The sequence below is a fragment of the Entelurus aequoreus genome, linkage group LG08 (assembly GCF_033978785.1).
Source record: "Entelurus aequoreus isolate RoL-2023_Sb linkage group LG08, RoL_Eaeq_v1.1, whole genome shotgun sequence".
Lineage (NCBI taxonomy): Eukaryota > Metazoa > Chordata > Actinopteri > Syngnathiformes > Syngnathidae > Entelurus > Entelurus aequoreus.
The window spans coordinates 81,002,489-81,024,046 of NC_084738.1; the positions used below are offsets into that span (position 1 = coordinate 81,002,489).

The following is a 21,558-nucleotide window of genomic DNA, read 5'->3' on the forward strand; positions in this document are numbered from 1 at the left end:
ATGTCCTGAGGTTATAGAAGGTTTGCTCATAAACCTTAAAGCACATTGGCACCGACTGGCTCCACTCGCCGGTTACGTAACGTCCATGTTACGGGAGGGCGGGGCTTACGGCGGCTGTGATTGGCCACGCGCGCAGTGACTGACAGCCACAGCGGGCCAATGAACGATGGCGCCCGCGACCCCGCCCCTTCTGGCCGTCCAGCGGACGTTTGTCCGGGCAAAGACTCTGCAGGAGGGGACGGTAATGTCGACGTTTAAGTCCGATTTCAACTCAACAAGTCCGGGGAGATTATAACGCTCGGTGTGGTGGAGGCGGAAAGGGCAGGAAAAAGCAACTTAGTTGAGAACCGACCGAAGGTAGGCGCACACATTTAAACGCGACTTTATCCTCCTTCTTCATCTTTTTATACCAACTTTCTACATTCTCGTGTTTTCACGCAGGCAAACGCGTCACGTTTGGAAGTCCCTTAACTTTTTTTACTCTCCTCATTGTTAACTTTTTCTGATGACAAAGTGGTATTTTTAACCGAAATCCCACTCTTTACGTCAGATATTAGCAGTAATGATAACAACATTGCTAGCTAGCTGCTACCATTAGCTTCAACGGACGTAAAAAAAAAAAAAGTCGTTTTAGAACATTCCAGAAAAACGTCAAAACCGCCCCGGCCTCGACCGCACCCTCGGCGTTTTTTTTTGTTTTTTTTTTAAACCAACATTTAATAAACGCACGGATGTGGTCGCCGTATGTTAGTTACGTAACTTGGACCATACGTCAAGCTGTCACGGCGAGCGACGTTAGCATGTAGGTGTTAGCCGCGAGGTGCTAACTGTATATGCAATGCACATGTGCATGTTTATGTAAGGATCCGTGGTGATATGGCGTGTTGAATCCACGCCAGGAACATCCCCGCTGGAGGAATTGAGCAGATAAGAGTGGTATCTTTTAGACCAAAAAAACAGGCTAATGTAGTGAAGGGAAGCAATACAACATAAATCGCACGAGGTTACTGTTACTTATGCAATTAATTTTTCAAACTGAGACTCACTGACTTTGGCTCATTTTCTGTGAAGAACATATGTCAAAATACATATTTAATATGCCCCCCCCCTCCTACACATTTCTATTACATATAAGATGTCTGGGTCCACTGGACCCAGGGCTTATTTAAGTGTGGAAATTGATGTTCTGTGTACCACACACAGAAACACACGCACACACAGCAGGCCTAGACAGGAGGAGGACAGAGTGTAGGTACACGGAACATCAGAGGGTCAAATGTGCGAGAAAATGAGAGCAGACAGTGTTGACAAACAATGTTGCAACCTTGTGTGGGAACTGCATTTCTATTACATGTAAGTTGTCCGGGTCCACTGGACCCGGGGCTAATAGAAGTGTGGAAATTGATGATCTGTGTACCACACACACAAACACACGCACACACAGCAGGCCTAGACAGGAGGAGGACAGAGTGTAGGTACACGGAACATCAGAGGGTCAAATGTGCGAGAAAATGAGAGCAGACAGTGTTGACAAACAATGTTGCAACCTTGTGTGGGAACTGCATTTCTATTACATGTAAGTTGTCTGGGTCCACTGGACCCGGGGCTAATAGAAGTGTGGAAATTGATGTTCTGTGTACCACACACGCACACACAGCAGGCCTAGACAGGAGGAGGACAGAGTGTAGGTACACGGAACATCAGAGGGTCAAATGTGCGAGAAATTGAGAGCAGACAGTGTTGACAAACAATGTTGCAACCTTGTGTGGGAACTGCATTTCTATTACATGTAAGTTGTCTGGGTCCACTGGACCCGGGGCTAATTTAAGTGTGGAAATTGATGTTCTGTGTACCACACACACAAACACACGCACACACAGCAGGCCTAGACAGGAGGAGGACAGAGTGTAGGTACACGGAACATCAGAGGGTCAAATGTGCGAGAAATTGAGAGCAGACAGTGTTGACAAACAATGTTGCAACCTTGTGTGGGAACTGCATTTCTATTACGTATAAGTTGTCCGGGTCCACTGGACCCGGGGCTAATAGAAGTGTGGAAATTGATGTTCTGTGTACCACACACACACACACACAAACACACGCACACACAGCAGGCCTAGACAGGAGGAGGACAGAGTGTAGGTACACGGAACATCAGAGGGTCAAATGTGCGAGAAAATGAGAGCAGACAGTGTTGACAAACAATGTTGCAACCTTGTGTGGGAACCGCAGGTGCAGAAACACAAAAGAAGAATCCCTGTGGGATGCAGGAACTGGCAGAGAAATTTCCCGGGCAACGTTCATATTGTTGCTACTCAGATGTTTACTGGGATAAGGTAAACATCTGTTCAGTATTTTAACATAAAAGTGTTTGATTGTGAGGCATTAAAAGCCACAAAATGCAAGGGGTCCATCAGACCCACAAACGCTGGCTGAGTAACAACAATATGAACATTACACAAGGGTTTAAAATCGTAGTTAGACAAGAGATTACTAAAATATAAATGTTGTGTTTGTATATGTTTATCTCCTCCCATTTTAGTTTGTAAAGTTTTAGTATGTTTTCTAACGGTAAAGGTAAAATGTGTTCCATTTACCTCGGAAGTCGGAGCTCGGAATGACGTCACGGCCAACTAGTCGGGCGTTACAGTTGCGAGGTGGGAAATTGGGATGGTCACCATACTTGCCAACCCTCACGATTTTCCCGGGAGAGTCCCGAGTTTCAGTGCCCCTCCCGAAAATCTCCCAGGGCAACCATTCTCACCAATTTCCACCCGGACAACAATATTGGGGGGTGTGCCTTTAGCGTTCACTCTCACCTGAAACCTTCACCCTTTAACGGCCACATGTTGTCCTCAGTCACGTCCGCTTTTCCTCCATATAAACAGTCACATAACATCTATGGCTTTTGGAACTCAGGTTGTTGTGTGTGCACTATCTGGATTCGATAAGAGATTCGATAAGGAATCGGTTCGATAAGAGGATTCGCTAATGGCATCGACATAGATAATTTCTTAACGAACATCATCCCTATTCTCCTTCTTTATATCATATATATATATATATATATATATATATATATATATATATATATATATATATATATATATATATATATATATATACATACATACATACATACATACATACATACATACATACATACATACATACATATATATATATATATATATATATATATATATATATATATATATATATATATATATATATATATATATATACTACCATTCAAAAGTTTAGGGTCACCCAAACAATTTTGTGGAATAGCCTTCATTTCTAAGAACAACAATAGACTGTCGAGTTTCAGATGAAAGTTCTCTTTTTCTGGCCATTTTGAGCGTTTGATTGACCCCACAAATGTGATGCTCCAGAAACTCAATCTGCTCAAAGGAAGGTCAGTTTTGTAGCTTCTGTAACGAGCTAAACTGTTTTCAGATGTGTGAACATGATTGCACAAGGGTTTTCTAATCATCAATTAGCCTTCTGAGCCAATGAGCAAACACATTGTACCATTAGAACACTGGAGTGATAGTTGCTGGAAATGGGCCTCTATACACCTATGTAGATATTGCACCAAAAACCAGACATTTGCAGCTAGAATAGTCATTTACCACATTAGCAATGTATAGAGTGTATTTCTTTAAAGTTAAGACTAGTTTAAAGTTATCTTCATTGAAAAGTACAGTGCTTTTCCTTCAAAAATAAGGACATTTCAATGTGACCCCAAACTTTTGAACGGTAGTATATATATATATATATACTGTATATATATACATATATATATATATATATATATATATATATATATATATATATATATATATATATATATATATACACACACACACACACCCAGCGGGCCTTTTGGATATCTCCATAATTCTGAGGTCTCAAGGTTGGCAAGTATGATGGCCACATCCACGTTGTCTGAATACAAACTTACGGGGGAACATGCACTCTATTACGCAACCTTCTAACATGGCGGATGAAGAGGAAACACAGAAGCTATTGCTAGCGACAACGTGCCACAGTAACGTTACCGTATATAAACGTCCAACAATACATCAGAAGTGCCAATAAAAGCGTATATTATTGTTTATATTCAGAGCAGCTGTCTTTGAAGCTAACTCGTGGGGCGGTGAGAGTGCGCCGACGTTCCGAGTAGATCATCCGACCTCGCAGGAACCCGAAAAATCCGACTTCCCGGTACAAATGGAATGGTCCAAAAATTCCTCAGAGTCTTGACCAATCACTCTGTTCTAAGAATATCTTAGTTACATGTACAGAGCGCCGTTTGTAATAGGGAAAAAAGACAACGTGTCTTGTATTCATGTTAGCATTTAAGCTAGGTAGCGATTAGCACCTGTATTTTCCAGACTATAGAGCACATTTTTGTGGATTTTTTCCCGTATATTAGCCGCAGATATATACGAGTTATTTACGCAGAAATATTTATTTACATACCTTAATTGTTTCCAAACGGTGTCTGTAACACGGCAGTAAAACGGCTGATCGAACAAAACAGAAGTCATCTAAACGGACTCAACAACTCCACGGTGACGTTTTGGTGAATTGACGAAACTGAAACAATACGGAATGAATGCCATTGTAAGTTAATAATGCCAACCCGTGTTAGCATATTATGCTAATGACGCTAGCTTGTAAATATTTAGGCACCTCAGGATTCGATTACGATTTGATTAAAAAGCCATTATTGATGCATCTTTAATTTATATATATTGATGCAGTTTTACATTATTTACTATATAAGTGTTTAAACAGTTGAATTAATTACAATCACGTTTATTAATTTAATGTGTGCAAAAGTGCAACATATGTGACTTAAAATAAAGGAGATGGATCAGCCACATTTTAGAAGTGTCTGCATTAGTTTATTTACAATACATTAATCAGCATCCCCGCCTCCTATATGCTCTTACTATACAGTCTGGCATGAATATGCTGCCTCCTCCTGAGTAAATAAATCATAGTTTAATGTGTTTGTGTCCCCTTGCAGGTCTGCTGCATAGCTTCCCTGCACCAGCCCTGCAGTACTTTCCCCCGATGGTACGGCTGTGCGCGGCGGAGAGCCACAAATCACCCAGAAAAGACGAAAGAATGAAGACCAGTCTCTGAATAATCGCCCGGTGTCCCGCGCAGATGTGCGCCGAACACGTCCGCATCGCACGCTAACCCGACCGACAAGTAGCTTTTTCTTTTTTCCCCCCGCCCCGTAAAATCTTTAGGACGTCATGAGCGCCGAAGGCTATCAGTACCGAGCTCTTTACGAGTACAAGAAGGAGCGCGAGGAGGACATTGACCTACACGTGGGGGACATATTGCTGGTGAGCAAGGGGACGCTGGCGGCGCTGGGCTACGCCGACGGCCTGGAGCAGAGGCCCGAGGAGATCGGGTGGCTGCCCGGCTTCAACGAGAGCACCCAGGAGAAGGGCGACTTCCCCGGCACGTACGTGGAGTACATCGGGAAGAAGTGGATCTCGCCGCCCACGCCCAAGCCCAGGCCGCTCAGACCCCTGCCGGTGGCTCCCGGGGTGTTCCGGTCCGAGGCCGACTCCGACTCCGAGCAAGGTGAGCGGAATCGCTAAATAAATGGTGTAATGCAGAGCTGGGCAAATATTTTGACTAGGGGGCCACATTGAGAGAGAAAAATGGGGGGCCAATGTGTACGTGTGTATGAATGATATATACACATTTAACTGTACAAATCTGCCGTACAAAATGTGTGTTTGGCTCCCTTTTTACCAAAACGTCCGATAGAATTCTAAAAAAGTTATGACAGACCTCCTCAAAAAAACGGAATGGAATTTTACAGTTTTTTACTGAATGGGACACCCAAAATGCACATGAAAATAAAGAAAGGGGGATTTACAATATTAACTATGAACAATAAAACACTGAATATTAACAACATATGAACATATTTTACTTCTCAGACCAGCTCCTCGATAGTTGTTTCTTTTACAATCGGGCAAAACCCAACAAAAATGTAACAAACAGCAAAATATGAATGCAAAGTGTAATAAACACCTACAATATGATATATTATCACGTAAAATCTGCTGTATATAGTATGTGTGTTTGGGTCTCTTTTTTAAAGAACACCAACACCAAAAGTTACAATGTCAGATAGAATTCTAAAAACGGAATGGAATTTTACAGTTTTTTTACTGAATGGGACACCCAAAATTCACATGAAAATAAAGAAAGAGGGATTTACAATATTACTATGAACAATAAAACACTGAATATTAACAACATATGAAACTCTTTTACTTCTCAGACCAGCTCCTCCATAGTTGTGTGTCTTTTACAATCGAGCAAAACACAATAAAAATGTAACAAACAGCAAAATATGAATGCAGAGTGTAATAAACACCTACAATATGATATTTTATCACGTAAAATGTGCTGTATATCGTATGTGTGTTTGGAAAAACACTAATACCAAAAGTCACGATGTCAGAATTCTAAAAACAGACCACCTTGAAAAAACGGAATGGAACTTTACAGTTTTTTACTGAATGGGACACCCAAAATGTACATGAACATAAAGAAAGTGGGATTTACAAAATTTACTATGAACAGTAAAACACTGAATATTAATAACATATGAACATCTTTACTTCTCAGACCAGCTCCTCGATAGTTGTGTATCTTTTACAATCAAGTAAAACGCAACAAAAATGTAACAAACAGCAAAATATGAATGCACAGTGTAATAAATACCTACAATATGATATATTATCACGTAAAATGTGCTGTATATAGTACGTGTGTTTGGAAGAACACTAATACCAAAAGTCACAATGTCCAATAGAATTCTAAAAACAGACCACCTTGATAAAACGGAATGGAATTGTACAGTTTTTTACTGAATGGGACACCCAAAATGTACATAAACATAAAGAAAGGGGGATTTACAATATTAACTATGAACAATAAAACACTGAATATTAACAACATATGAACATCTTTTACTTCTCAGACCAGCTCCTCGATAGTTGTGTATCTTTTACAATCGAGCAAAACACAACAACAGTTTTACAAACAAACAAACAAGTGTAATAAACACCTACAAAATGATATGTTATCACTTTTATGCAGAAATTTGTTGTACAATTTTGCTTCCGCATCTGTTCCTGACACACGTGTTTCGGGCTGGCTGCTCTGGAAAACAAACCCCGCCCACTCTGCTTTGTTCCTGGTCTGACCTGCTGTGGCGTAGATTACCGTAATAACTCCTGTAACACTCAAAAGTGCGGATTTCAACCATTGAAATACTTTCTATAGTTGAAGACTTACGGTCATTTAAAAACATCATAATGGCGGCGACAGTTTTGATGTTAAAGGTCTAAAAAAAATTATGTAGAACATCCGGCGGGCCGGATTGAAAATCTTAATGTGCCGTATTTTGCCCAGGTCTGGTGTAACGGAAGTATCTGCAGAAGAGCCGCAAAGCAGCGCCAACCGCCATTTTTGTACCCTAAACTCCACAACGTATGACAATGACACTCGTCATTGGTTTCCATAAAAGTTGTTAGTTTAGGGAAGTACATAAAATTTAATTTCCCCTTTTTGTGTGAGTCACTCTGACGCAAATGGAAGGGAAAAAAAACTACACGGGGGGAAAAACTGCTATCCTCACCTTTTTTGTTTTTTTTATACAGCTTTAGAGAGGTTTGACTCTCCAGTTGTTTATGCTTTCTGTCTAACGTGAGAAAAAAACTGCCCGACTTCACCGCATTATCACGTATCTGTTTAGTAATACCTCTGTTTTTATTCGTGATTTTAAAAAAACAACGTAGAATTGTACGAAAACCAAATGCATTTTCCCCCTAAGAAATCATGCAAATCCAACGAATCTGTTCCAGATGTCCAAAAATATGAACACAAACACAGTTTTACAAGAAGGAAACATTTTTAAATACATATAAACGATGAATGAAATCTGCTAGTTTGTTCTGCGCAATGTTTTCCCTTATGCTAATCGAGACCGGGTGAAATTGTGACAAATTTTTTTGTTCAAAACTGAAGGATACTGAATGCAGTTAGCATGCGTCATGTACCGAATTATATGACTCTAAGGTGAACTACTGGAAAATTAGCTTAAAAGGTGTAAAATTGACTGAAAAAGTTAGCATGCTAATGTTAGCGCGCTAGCAGTTCGCTGACGGCAACCGTTCAAATCGGTTGAGAAATGTGGGCGTTTATATATTGGCAATTCATTTTCAATGAGGGAAAATTCCTGGTAGTCGGGTAATTTTCGGAACCGGGAAACATGTCGGTTTGAGTGTCCAGGACGAGTGGAGTGTGTGGATGTTGGAACGGTTTAAATCAGTTGAGAATCATGCAAAGGTTTATATTGCCCATTCATTTAGCATTAATACCGGAATCTGTAATTATGTGGTTAAAAAGTATGAAATAAGGGCAAATGCTAGCAAAAACACTAACATGCTAACTAGCCTGCTAACAGGGTAACAGTTAAAATACTTCTAAGATGGCGCTAAGGAACAAAATCCATGATTATTAGGTTAAAACATCCACAATTAGCTTAAATTGTAGTATAAAACTTGACATTTAAACAGCGAGCATAATACTAAAATGGCGCCAAGTAACGGAATCCATGACTATTAGATTAAAAAATACGAATGAAGCTAAAATACAAGCTTAAAAGTTAGCATGTTAATGTTAGCATGCTAGCGTTAGCATGCTAGTAGGCGAACAGCTAACATACTTCGTAAGATGGTGCCAAGGAACACAATACATGATTATTAGGTTAAAACATATACAATTAGCTTAAATTATAGTATAAAACTTGACATTTCAACAGTGAGCATAATTCTAAGATGGCGCCAAGTAACGGAATCCATGACTATTAGATTAAAAAGTAAGAGTGAAGCTAAGATACTAGCATAAAAAGTTAGCATGTTAATGTTAGCACGCTAGTAGGCGAACAGCTAACATACTTCTAAGATGGCGCCAAGTAACGGAATCCATGACCATTACATTAAAAAGTACGAATGAAGCTAAAATACAAGCTTAAAAGTTAGCATGTTAATGTTAGCACGCTAGCGTTAGCATGCTAGTAGGCGAACAGCTAACATACTTCTAAGATAGCGCCAAGGAACACAATACATGATTATTAGGTTAAAACATATACAATTAGCTTAAATTATAGTATAAAACTTGACATTTCAACAGCGAGCATCATTTTAAGATGGCGCCAAGTAACGGAATCCATGACTATTAGATTAAAAAGTACGAATGAAGCTAAAAAACAAGCTGAAAAGTTAGCATGTTAATGTTAGCACGCAAGCGTTAGCATGCTAGTAGACGAACAGCTAACATAATTCTAAAATGGTGCCAAGTAACGGAATCCATGACTATTAGATTAAAAAGTAGGAGTGAAGCTAAAATACTACCATAAAAAGTTAGCATGTTAATGTTAGCACGCTAGCGTTAGCATGCTAGTAGGTGAACAGCTAACATATTTCTAAGATGGCGCCAATGAACAAAATCCATTAAAATATACATAATCAGCATAAATGCAATCTTAAAACGTTCGCATGCTAGCAAACCTCGCTAAAGTGCCATCTTCATTATTTATACTCTCCCGTCGTTGGCTGCTCCCGTTCCACGCCGCGAGCCCCCGGGGTCTAAGACGGCCATGATTGCGGCGGGCTCCCTGCAGCTGCAGCAGTTTCTGGGGCGCTTGTGAAATTCCTGTGCCTCGGTTTTGCCCGGCGAGGTGGGGCGGCGGGGGGTGTGTGTGTGTGTGTGTGTGTGTGTGTGTGTGTGTGTGTGTGTGTGCGTCTGTGCAACACCCCGTGAGGGGCGGCCAATGTAGCACCGGGAGAAGAAAAGTCCCTGTGTCCTCGCCGTGGCTCGGGGGCGGGCGGGGGCCCGTACAGGAGAGAGCTAAAAGGCTAATGTGTGCAGAGGGTAAGGACTCAAGTGGGGGCGAAGCTTGGGAGGGCCCTTCATGCTCCAGGGGGCTTTGACGAGGGGGCCTCCGCTCATGGGGCCCCCGTTTCTTTCTTTTTTGTTGTTGCTCCCTGTGATTTATTGGCCGGCACCGAGGGATCCGCTCCTCAGCTCCCCCCCACCCCCACCCCCTTCTCCTCCCTCGCTTTCTCCAATGTTTGGATAGCTCCTGGAGCTGGTGGGGGGGTGGGGGGGGGAAGGGGCCACGGGGGCTTACATGAGTGCAGCAGATGTGAAACTATTCTGCCTCCGTTCCCAAAACATGAAAAGTGTTGCTCCTTCTCCTGGGCCTCCTCTCCGGGAGACAATGGTCCTGCAGGACTCGCTCACGTCGCCTGAGTTGGAGTTTTGAAGAAAAAAAAAATGGACACACAAAGTACTTCCATGAGCAGGCCAAACATTAAATACTCTTATTTGAGTCTGCTTTAGGCAGTTTTTTGTACTCGAAAAATTGCTGCTGGCAGATATTTATATCTGCCATAGGAATGTGAAAAGATGGAGGGAGGAAGTGGGTGGAGGATGAGCAAAACACAGACTATATCTGATTGTTTTGGTTACATCTTGGGATAGGCAGTAATACAGCATCAAAAGACAAATAGTGTCAGTTCATGTGGAACATGCATTCATTACAATTACAATGTAAGGCATCATGTATTTGCAGTGGTTTCATTACAGCATGTCCGAAAAGGAGTAGGAAGAAGCAGCGCTTATTTAATCCTACCCCTTTTCACGTCATAGCATGCATGTATGTATGTATGTATGTATGTAGAAATAGAGGCAAAGGACAGACTAAAAAAAGTAACCTATAGATATTAAAAATACTAATCTTTTCTTTATTTTTGGTTTTAGCATTAAATAATTTTTTACCTGCACCCTGCCTCCCGCTGTATCCGACATCTACAAAGCAATTAGCTACCTGCTGCCACCTACTGATTTGAAAGAGTAATACACGGTTACTCTGCCGAGCTCTAGACAGCACAGACACTCAACAACAACACATCACTTGCAGACTATAATTACTGGTTTGCAAAAAATATTTTTTAACCCAAATAGGTGAAATTAGATAATGATAAATGATAAATGGGTTATACTTGTATAGCGCTTTTCTACCTTCAAGGTACTCAAAGCGCTTTGACAGTATTTCCACATTCACCCATTCACACACACATTCACATACTGATGGCGGGAGCTGCCATGCAAGGTGCTAACCAGCAGCCATCAGGAGCAAGGGTGAAGTGTCTTGCCCAAGGACACAACGGACATGACTAGGATGGTAGAAGGTGGGGATTGAACCCCAGTAACCAGCAACCCTCCGATTGCTGGCACGGCCACTCAACCAACTTTGCCACGGCACACCAGACTGTATAGTGTGCCGCGGCACAGTGGTTGAAAAACACTGGAGTAAATTATGGCGTCGCATTAGTGCCAAAAATCGCATAAAAACTGTTATCGCGCGCTGATTCTCCACTTCGTGCGCGTGCGAGACACCCTTTTGCGCGCGCGCGGCGCCTTTCTGCGCGCCGTGCCTTTCTGCGCACGCGCCGTCTCGGTCTGTGCTCTGTCATGTTTCATTTTGGCACTTTGGGGGCGGGTATGCTTAGACCGCCCCTTCTTTCTGATTGGCTTTGAAAAAAAAATAAAGAAATAAAAATACAACTTCAAGTAGGTTGTAAAAAAAGGCAGATGAAGTGAAACTATAGCAATGCTTTTCTTTACACTCTCTCATGCACACAGATACTCATGTTATGAGAAGTATATTGTTTCAAAAATATTAACATTAATTGTTGTTATTTTAAACATCTTTCAGATTACATTGCTCGAATTCAAAAACAACTTTACTACACAAATATTAGGCCCAATGTGCATGATTATTCTATTATTATTAGTTATTTTTATGTTTTATCATATCATATCTTAGCTTATTTTTACGTTTTATCATATCTTAGCCTATTTTTATATGGTCTTATAATATTTGTATTTCAGTTTCTATTGTATTTTATTTTATTTTATAGTTTTTCATATTGTAGTTTATTTTTATGTTTGACTATACCTTATCTTATTTCATATTATTTTTGGACTTTTTTACCTGATGTGTATTTTAATTATTTTTGATCCATTTATTTTATCATCTAGTGTTTCCTCAAAGAGCCCTCTGGATCTCCACGTCCAGAGGGTTCCTGTTATTGGCTATTGTCATTGTGTTGTTATTATTATTGTTGTTGTTGTTTGTTTATTTTTATGTACATGTTTGACTGTCTTTATGGGGTGTGGGTGTTATTTCTCATTTTGTTTTTAACTATCTAAAGCACTTTGAGCTGCTTTTTAAATGTATGAAACGTGCTTTATAAATAAAAATGTATTATTATTATTATTAGTAATAGTACCCTTACAATCACTCCAAACCAGTTCATTAACTTACCTCTTTTTCAGCCAACATTTTTTTATCCACTTCTTCCTCCGTAAATCTGGATACATATTGACGATGACCCGCCCTGCTATACTTCTGATTGACTCATATGAAAAATGCTCAAAGCCAATCAGAAAGAAGGGGCGGTCTAAGCATACCCGCCCCCAAAGTGCCAAAATGAAACATGACAGCGCACAGACCGAGACGGCGCGCGCGCAGAAAGGCACCGCGCGCACGCAAAAAGGCACCGCGCGCGCGCACAACGGCACCACGAGCGTGCACGAAGTGGAGAATCAGCGCGGGATAACAGTTTTTATGCGCTTGGATTTTTGGCACTAATGTGACGCCATAGTAAATGACCACTCTGCAGTCTCAGTGTATCGCTGACTTGAAAGTAGCATTGAGTACCTGGGCTTTTGGAGGTTTTCTTTGGTTTGTGCAGTGCTGTTTGATTGATTGTCAGAATGACCCAGCTCGCCACTGTGGCGTAGAATCAGTGTGGCAGTGTTAAAACGCAGCTGTCCTGAAACCTCGCGCCAGAAGCACAGCTTAACGGCCGCTGCTTCTTTTTTTCCCTTTTTTTTTTTTTTTTTTACAATGTTGCACAATACTGCAAGAGAAAGTACATGTTATCTCAACAAGCCCCAGTGCATTGTGGGTGTCGGCAGCAGCAGGAACAACAAAAGCGTCACGTGGCTCCGCACGAAACCTCGGTGCAGGATCCAAGAAGGGTTGGCTTTATCAAGACGTCTCCACGTGGTGTCTTATCGTCTGTCGGCCAACCGGCCAAGAGAAAAATAACGCTGGGGAGTCGAGTGCGATGTGCTGCTTCTTGTCGGCGGTGAACGTTTGATGCTATCTTTGCAACGGACCAACTTCACCGCATTGTTTCCTCTGCACTTTTGCCTGAGTGTGGCATTTTGGAATGGATGATCCTCCAGGTCAGACATGTGCTGCTCCTCCCGCACCTTCTGTGCCTTGAAAGCTTTTCATTTCCCAGGAAAGGACCTTAGTTAGACCCAGGAAAGGACCATAGTTAGACCCAGCCCATGACTAAATCCACCACTGGCCCCGAGCTGCGCTTTGTGCCACGCCGCCGTCTAAAAGGCCGGCGGAATGCGGTTCTCTGATTGTGTGGCTTTGTCATGGAGCAGCATTGTGCTAAGTGCTGATTGCTGTGACAGTGCAACTGCACAATAAACCTACGCTGAGCGCTGGGCGGCGTGGCGAAGTTGGTAGAGTGGCCGTGCCAGCAATCGGAGGGTTGCTGGTTACTGGGGTTCGATCCCCACCTTCTACCATCCTAGTCACGTCCGTTGTGTCCTTGGGCAAGACACTTCACCCTTGCTCCTGATGGCTGCTGGTTAGCGCCTTGCATGGCAGCTCCCGCCATCAGTGTGTGAATGTGTGTGTGAATGTGGAAATACTGTCAAAGCGCTTTGAGTACCTTGAAGGTAGAAAAGCGCTATACAAGTATAACCCATTTATCATTTATTTATTAATTTGCTCTGAAGGACTCCACCTGCTGTCCCAAAACCTGCACTGCAACCATAGCCTTTCCCCTTTGTGGCATAAACAAGTCTGACACGCTAGTTGTCAGCTAGCGATTGGCGCACGAGTTGTCGATTAGCGCGTTAGTTGACTGCTAGCGGTTTGTGTGTTAGTTGACAGGTAGCGATTGGCATGCTAGTTGTCGACTAGCGATTAGCGTACTAGTTGTCGGCTAGCGATTAACACAGTAATTGACAGCTAGGGATTCGCAGACTGGGTGACAGATAGCGATTAGCGTATTATTCGACAGCTGGCAAATGTGCTCTAGTGGCCATCTGGCGATTAGCGCACTAGTTGACAGCTAGCCATTGGCACACTAGTTGTCAGCTTGCGGTCGGCGCACTGGTTGTAAGCTTGCGATTGACGCGCTAGTTATAAGCTTGCAATTGGTGCGCTAGTTTCCAGATAGCGAGTAACGCGCAAGTTGTCGGCTCGCAATTGACGCGCTAGTTGCCAGCTCGCGATTGCCGCACTAGTTGCCAGCTTGCGATTGGCGCGTTAGCTGTCAGCTCGCAACTGGCGCGTTAGTTGCCAGTTAGCGATTGGGGTAATTGACAGCTAGGGATTCGCAGACTGGGTGACAGCTAGCGATTAGCGCATTATTTGACAACTGGCAAATAGCGCTCTAGTGGCCAAATAGCTATTAGCGCACTCGTTGACAGCTAGCCATTAGCACACTAGTTGTCAGCTAGCCATTAGCACACTAGTTGTCAGCTTGCGGTCGGCACACTGGTTGTAAGCTTGCGATTGACATGCTAGTTGTCGGCTAGCGATTAATACAGTAATTGACAGCTAGGGATTCGAAGACTGGGTGACAGCTAGCGATTAGCGCATTATTTGATAGCTGGCAAATAGCGCTCTAGTGGTCAACTAGCGATTGGCGCACTAGTTGACAGCTAGCCATTAGCACACTAGTTGTCAGCTTGCTGTCGGCGCACTGGTTGTAAGCTTGTGATTGGCGTGCTAGTTGTAAGCTTGCAATTGGCGCGCCAGTTGCCAGCTAGCGAGTGGTGCGCAAGTTGTCGGCTCGCGATTGGTGCGCTAGTTGCCGGCTCGCGATTGCCGCTCTAGTTGCCAGCTCGCGATTGGTGCGTTAGCTGTCAGCTCGCAACTGCCGCGCTAATTGCCAGTTAGCGATTGGGGCCCTAGTTGTCAGCTAAAGATTGGCGCATTCGCTGTCAGCTGCCGATTGGCGCATTAGCTGTCAGCTAGCGATTGGCGTTACAGTTGCTAGTCGACGATTAGGGCTCTAGTTGCTAGCCGACGATTAGCATCCTAATTGTCAACTAGCGATTTACGTGCTAGTTGCCAGCTAGCTATTAGCGCACTAGTTTCTAGCTAGCAATTGGCGTGCAAGTTTCCAGCTAGTGATTAATGGGCTAGTTTACAGCTAGCAATCAATATGCTAAATGCTAGCCAACGATTAGTGCACTAGTTGTCATCTAGCAATTATCACTTTTGTTGCCAGCTAATGGTTAGCGCTCTAGTTGTCAACTAGCCATTGGCGCGCTAATTACCAGCTAGCAATTAGCACTCTTGCTGCCAACCAGCAATTAGCGCTCGAGTTTTCAACTGCCAATTGGAGAGTTTAATGTAAAATACAATCCTAATTTCATACAATGTATTTATAAATGGTTGATTTATATAGGCTAGTAAGGTAAAGTTTTGTACCAGACAAGTTTCGGCTATCTTGCTTCTGCAGCCTTCCTCAGAGGTGTCTGAGCAAGCAAGATAGCCGCAACTTGTCAGGTACAAAACTTTACCTTACTAGCCTATATAAATCAACCATTTATAAATACACATTAGTAGGCTAAATGAACCTCTTTAACATCATACAATGTATGTCGGGTTTTGGGTCTCTGGCCTGGAAAACATTGAAGAGCGCTGGCATGAACACACATTTCAGATTGAAGTAGTCATCTTTACTGTTAGCACATGCCTAAGATGTCTCGAAGGCTGTCAAAGTGGAGACACGTGAATAAAAAAATTGGGCCGCCATCTTGAAGTGGTGAGCAGCCTAAACTGACAGTTGACAGGTAGAAAACAAAAATGGTGTTCAGCGTTTTCCTGCTCAAATGAGCGGACTGTTGAAAATAGGAATCGGGGGATTAATTTTCACAAGTGAGATTTAACATTAACGTACTATTGGTGGTATTTTGTGAAAAGTGTATTATATATAGTTCTCTTCAAACCTATGAAATGTTCTATTTTGTCTTCATTATTTTGTCAGAATGCACCAGAATGCTTAATTTGTATGTAAAAATCACAAAAATCTTCTGGGGGAGGATGACCCCCCTACAGGAGTTTGGTTTACAAACTTTCAGCCCCACCTAAAACAAAATTCACCAGCCGCCACTGATTATGATGCATTCTCATTTTAGGCAAAGTATACGACAATACTTTCTTAACAGTATAATTGTAACCAGGAATAAGTCTTCAAGTAACAATATTCAAATACTAACATTGTTGGGTAAGACAGAATTTGGTTTTAGTCTGAATCCAGTAAAACAGATTGGTTTTAGCTGATATAAAGACTTTCAGGTGTTTATATATGTTTATTTTTAAGTATTTGGCAGACATTTTTATCCAAAGCGACGTACATACAAAATACATATAAAACAATCACTGTAAACATTATCATTTAAGCGAAGAATGTAATACAAAATAGCAATACAAGAGATAATATATATATTATAACTATATTGATTATAATTAATGTAATATTATAGATATCTAATGTATTCATACATTGTTTATGTAGGATATACGCATGTATATATAATCTACCTTATTTTTTTTACAAGTCGCAGTTTTTTTCATAGTTTGGCCGGGGGTGCGACTTATACTCAGGAGCGACTTATGTGTGAAATTATTAACACATTAGCGTAAAATATCAAATAATATTATTTAGCTCATTCACGTAAGAGACTAGACGTATAAGATTTCATGGGATTTAGCGATTAGGAGTGACAGATTGTTTGGTAAACGTATAGCATGTTCTATATGTTATAGTTATTTGAATGACCCTTACCATAATATGTTACGTTAACATACCAGGCACGTTCTCAGTTGGTTATTTATGCCTCATATAACGTACACTTATTCAGCCTCAGTGTTTCCCATAAACTGCCAAGATACCTGTGGTGGTGGGGGCGTGGCTATGGGCGTGGTCACCATGACATCATCGAGTCATTTGCATAATTTACTACAATGATATGATTTTCTCTAAAAAGGCTCAAAAAATGTATACTTACTAATTAATAATAACAGTTTTGTTTTAAACGTCCATCCATCCATCCATCCATTTTACAATATAATTACAACACTTTATGTACATATTTATATACAGATTTGAACAATAAGTTATACACTGAAATATATTTATTAATTGTGGTTCTTACAAAAAATATATCTTATAAAATATAAAAGCTAAAATGTCTCTTAAAGCTCTGCCCCTTTAATTAGTGCATACTAAATAATGTAACTTTAGCCTACTACTATAACCATATTATTTACCAGCAACATAAAGTGAAACAGAGGCAGAGGTGTCCTGCCACAGTCAGTAACAAATAAACAGAAAACAGTAGTGGTCAAATACAAATAAGGCAACAAGAGAAGTATCCTACACTTCTCTTTTGTAAAGTAAATCTAAACAGCCTATATGGGCATCTACATCAACTATATGATTTGCCTGAGAAGCTGGACAGGACAAAAAAAAATAAAACATTTTTTTTAAAATGTTTTAAAATTTGTGGCGGACGTAATTCTTTCGTGGCGGGCCGCCACAAATAAATGAATGTGTGGGAAACACTGAGCCTGTTGTTCACTATTCTTTATTGATTTAAATTGCCTTTCAAATGTCTGTTCTTGGTGTTGGGTTTTATCAAATAAATTTCCCCAAAAAATGCGATTTATACTCCAGTGCGATTTATATATGTTTTTTTCTTTCTTTATTATGCATTTTCGGCAGGTGCGACTTATACTCCGAAAAATACGGTATTCATACATTGTTAATGTAGGATATACGCATGTGTATATATAACCTAATCATATTGTTTCTTCAATTTAAAAATAGCTGACCGTTTTTTCCCCCCTTCTATGGGATTATATTCCCAGTTTTAATCTCGGACGTCTGGTCATTTATAGCATATAAGAATATTCTATTACTGTTAAGCAAACTATGAATAATAAAACACGCCAAAACATTTATCATAGCTACACCTATGACAAAAAAGCGCGTGAAAATCAGTGGTATTCAGTGAGGTAAGATGAATTAAATGCGCTGACAGTTCATTGCTCCTGCCAAATGAATTGCACTGAGTGGAGCGGATCGCCACTCCAAGATGGCGGCCCCGCGTCTCGTCGGCGCCAGTAGGCAGTAGCGCTCGATGCTGCGTACCCTTATAAGATGTCTATGGTTACATGTAAAGTAGACCACAAGGAAGTCTTTAATTGTAGAAAAAACATAATATGACTCATTTAAGGAGGATAGCAACACTAGCATGTGTTAAAGTGCTAACATAAACAGCCTGTTAGCTGCAGGAAAACTTCTGTAGCTAAATGACAGACAATAAGCAGTTATCTGGGCTTATTTTAAGATGTGTAGCGAGGCTTCCTTGCAGAAAGCTGTCATTTGGCTCTAGGACTATTTGGCCCCTTTTGAGTTGGATGTTTTTCCTGCTCTCCGGGAGGTCGTGGACAATACCCTGAAATATTCTCCAAACATTGCGCAAGATCTCCCCCCAACACCAAGTTACTGATTCATTTTCTAACTTTTGACTCCTGGCCGCAGAGCCACAAGATCCCGACTCTTCCCTGGAAAAACAAACAGGCTCCGACAAACATTGCTCAACGCGTCCCTGCGGGCGTTTGCCAGCGGGGTCAAAGGGCGGCGGACAGGACCCCGCTCCGACGTGAACAATAGACGATCAGATGGCGCGCGTCTCATTACATGATTGCGAGCCGGGCGGCAAAGCTCCTTTAGAGGCCGCGCGGCGTCTGCGAGCAGGATTAGGCGCCCGGCAGACAGACTGACCGAGCGAGAGGTGCGATTAGAGAGTCGCGGGAGATGCCAGGCCTTCTTCGGCGGGGGGGTGGGAGCGAGCGGGGCGTTGTAGCGTGCGAGACGTGCGCCTCGCTGTGGGCGTGGCCTTACATAACCGCCCTGGCGGCATCCATCATTGGCTGCTGCTAGGTAACACACACACACACACAGCACGCCATCCCATTTCTTGTACACATCTGGTAACGCTCAAACTACGGCAACTCCCTAAAACCTCCTGGTAAGAATCCTAGCGGTCTTACTTCCTGTAACTGGTGTGCTTATAAAGGGAATAAATGAAAATGTTTGTTTGAGTCAACAACACCCAGAGAGCACATGACATGCAGTTTGCAGGAGCCCAGAGGGTAAGGGCGGACCCTCCCATCACAGACAATTCCAATTATACATTTTTTTTTTTTATACAAACATTTACTTTCATATCAAATTTTCAGCCGGTTATTTTTTTTTAACAAACCACAACATAATCCAACACACAGAAATATCTGTCATGTTATTAAAAGAACAGCTTTATCATTTTCAAAGCACTTTCCACGTTGTAATCTAAAAAGAATCACACACAAAGTCAACATCATTACGTGATTTATTTGTTGTCTCTCACAAAAGTCACAAAGCTATCATTTATTATCACAACACACACCGAGTGATCGCCACAAAATAATACAACACATTTGATATGAATTTAATACCTCTAAATATACCATACTGTGTAATGTAAACATTATGTCTGTTTATTTGAAGATTCAAAAGACTGAGGCCTTTTTCAACCAAAACGTTTGGTTCCTGGAACCATGTGTTGCTGTAGAAGTGTGCGGTTTGTGTTGCCACCACATTTCACAGTTCAGGTAGTTTATGCAAGTGACGTATGGAGGAGTGGTTGACTATATTTCTACACTGTTACCATGTCAATAAAAGTCATTGAAATACAAGGCAATCACATACAACATGATCTGTTTTATAAAATAAAGTGTACTGAATTGTTTATAAAAGGCCAGGCTTTTGTCCGCAATGTCCAACAGTCAGAAAGTTGTCCTCTCTGTAAATGATGAGTTCATGAGGGTCAGGTCATTCTTTATGGTCCATTTCAGCTGTACATAACAATATACAAATAATAAATGTCAGTGTTTATCTGTAAATAACAATATATAGATAATAAATGTCAGTGTTTATCTGTAAACAACAATATATAGATAATAAATGTCAGTGTTATCTGTAAGTAATAACATATAAATAGTAAATGTCAGTGTTATCTATAAATAACAATATATAAGTAATGAATGTCAGTGTTTATCTGTAAGTAACAATATATAAATAATAAATGTCAGTGTTTATCTGTAAATAGCAATATATAAATACTAAATGTCGGTTTTATATATAAATAATAATATATAAATAATGAATTTCAGTGTTGATCTGTGAATAATATATAAATAAGAAATGTCAGTGTTTATCTGTAAATACCAATATATAAATAATAAGTGTCAGTGTTTATCTATAAATAACAATATATAAATAAAAAATGTCGGTGTTATATATAAATAACAATATATAAATGAAAAATGTCAGTGTTTATCTATAAATAACAATATATAAATAATTGTCAGTGTTTATCTGTAAATAACAATGTATAAATAATGTCAGTGTTTATCTGTAAATAATATATAAATAATGCATGTCAGTGTTTATCTATAAATAACAATATATAAATAATGCATGTCAGTGTTTATCTATAAATAACAATATATAAATAATACATGTCAGTGTTATATATAAATAACAATATATAAATGAAAAATGTCAATGTTTATCTATAAATAACAATATATAAATACTTGTCAGTGTTTATCTGTAAATATCAATACATCAATAATAAATGTCAGTGTTTATCTGTAAATAACAATATCAATAATACATGTCAGTGTTTATCTGTAAATAACAATGTATCAATAATAAATATCAGTGTTTATCTGTAAATAACAATATATCAATAATAAATGTCAGTGTTTATCTGTAAATAACAATATATAAATAATGTCAGTGTTTATCGGTAAAATATGAATAATAAATGTCAGTGTTTATCTGTAAATAATATATAAATAATACATGTCAATGTTTATCTATAAATAACAATATACAAATAATAAATGTCTGTGTTTATCTGTAAATAACAATATATAAATATTAAATGTCACTGTTTCTATAAATAACACTATATAAATAATGTCAGTGTTTCTATAAATAACAATATATAGATAACAAATGTCAGTGTTTATCTATAAATAATAAATGTCAGTGTTATCTATAAATAACAATATATAAATAATAAATGTCAGTGTTTACAACACAAACACATCGGCTTTAGCGTTAGCTTGTTAGCATTAGCATTCTGTTCGCTCGGGTTGAGGCTAATAACTCCGTGGAGACAAATGGAGTGTCACTGACTACTTTTACAACATGTAGTAAAGTCAATAGTTCATACTTGACGTTATTTACCTTCGTTCCACTCGTGTGC

At 40.3% G+C, this 21,558-nt stretch overlaps 1 protein-coding gene across 1 annotated transcript in view; it reads left to right on the forward strand.

Annotated features, from left to right (window-relative positions):
• The first annotated feature begins 201 nt into the window (after positions 1–201).
• The window catches only part of pik3r1 (phosphoinositide-3-kinase, regulatory subunit 1 (alpha)), a 60,537-nt gene continuing 39,180 nt past the window's right edge, over positions 202–21,558 (forward strand). The window contains exons 1-2 of the mRNA XM_062057390.1: positions 202–357; positions 5,042–5,613. Of these exons, the coding sequence (XP_061913374.1) occupies positions 5,277–5,613 (337 nt within the window). The 5' untranslated portion in view covers positions 202–357; positions 5,042–5,276. The remainder of the gene's footprint in view (positions 358–5,041; positions 5,614–21,558) is intronic.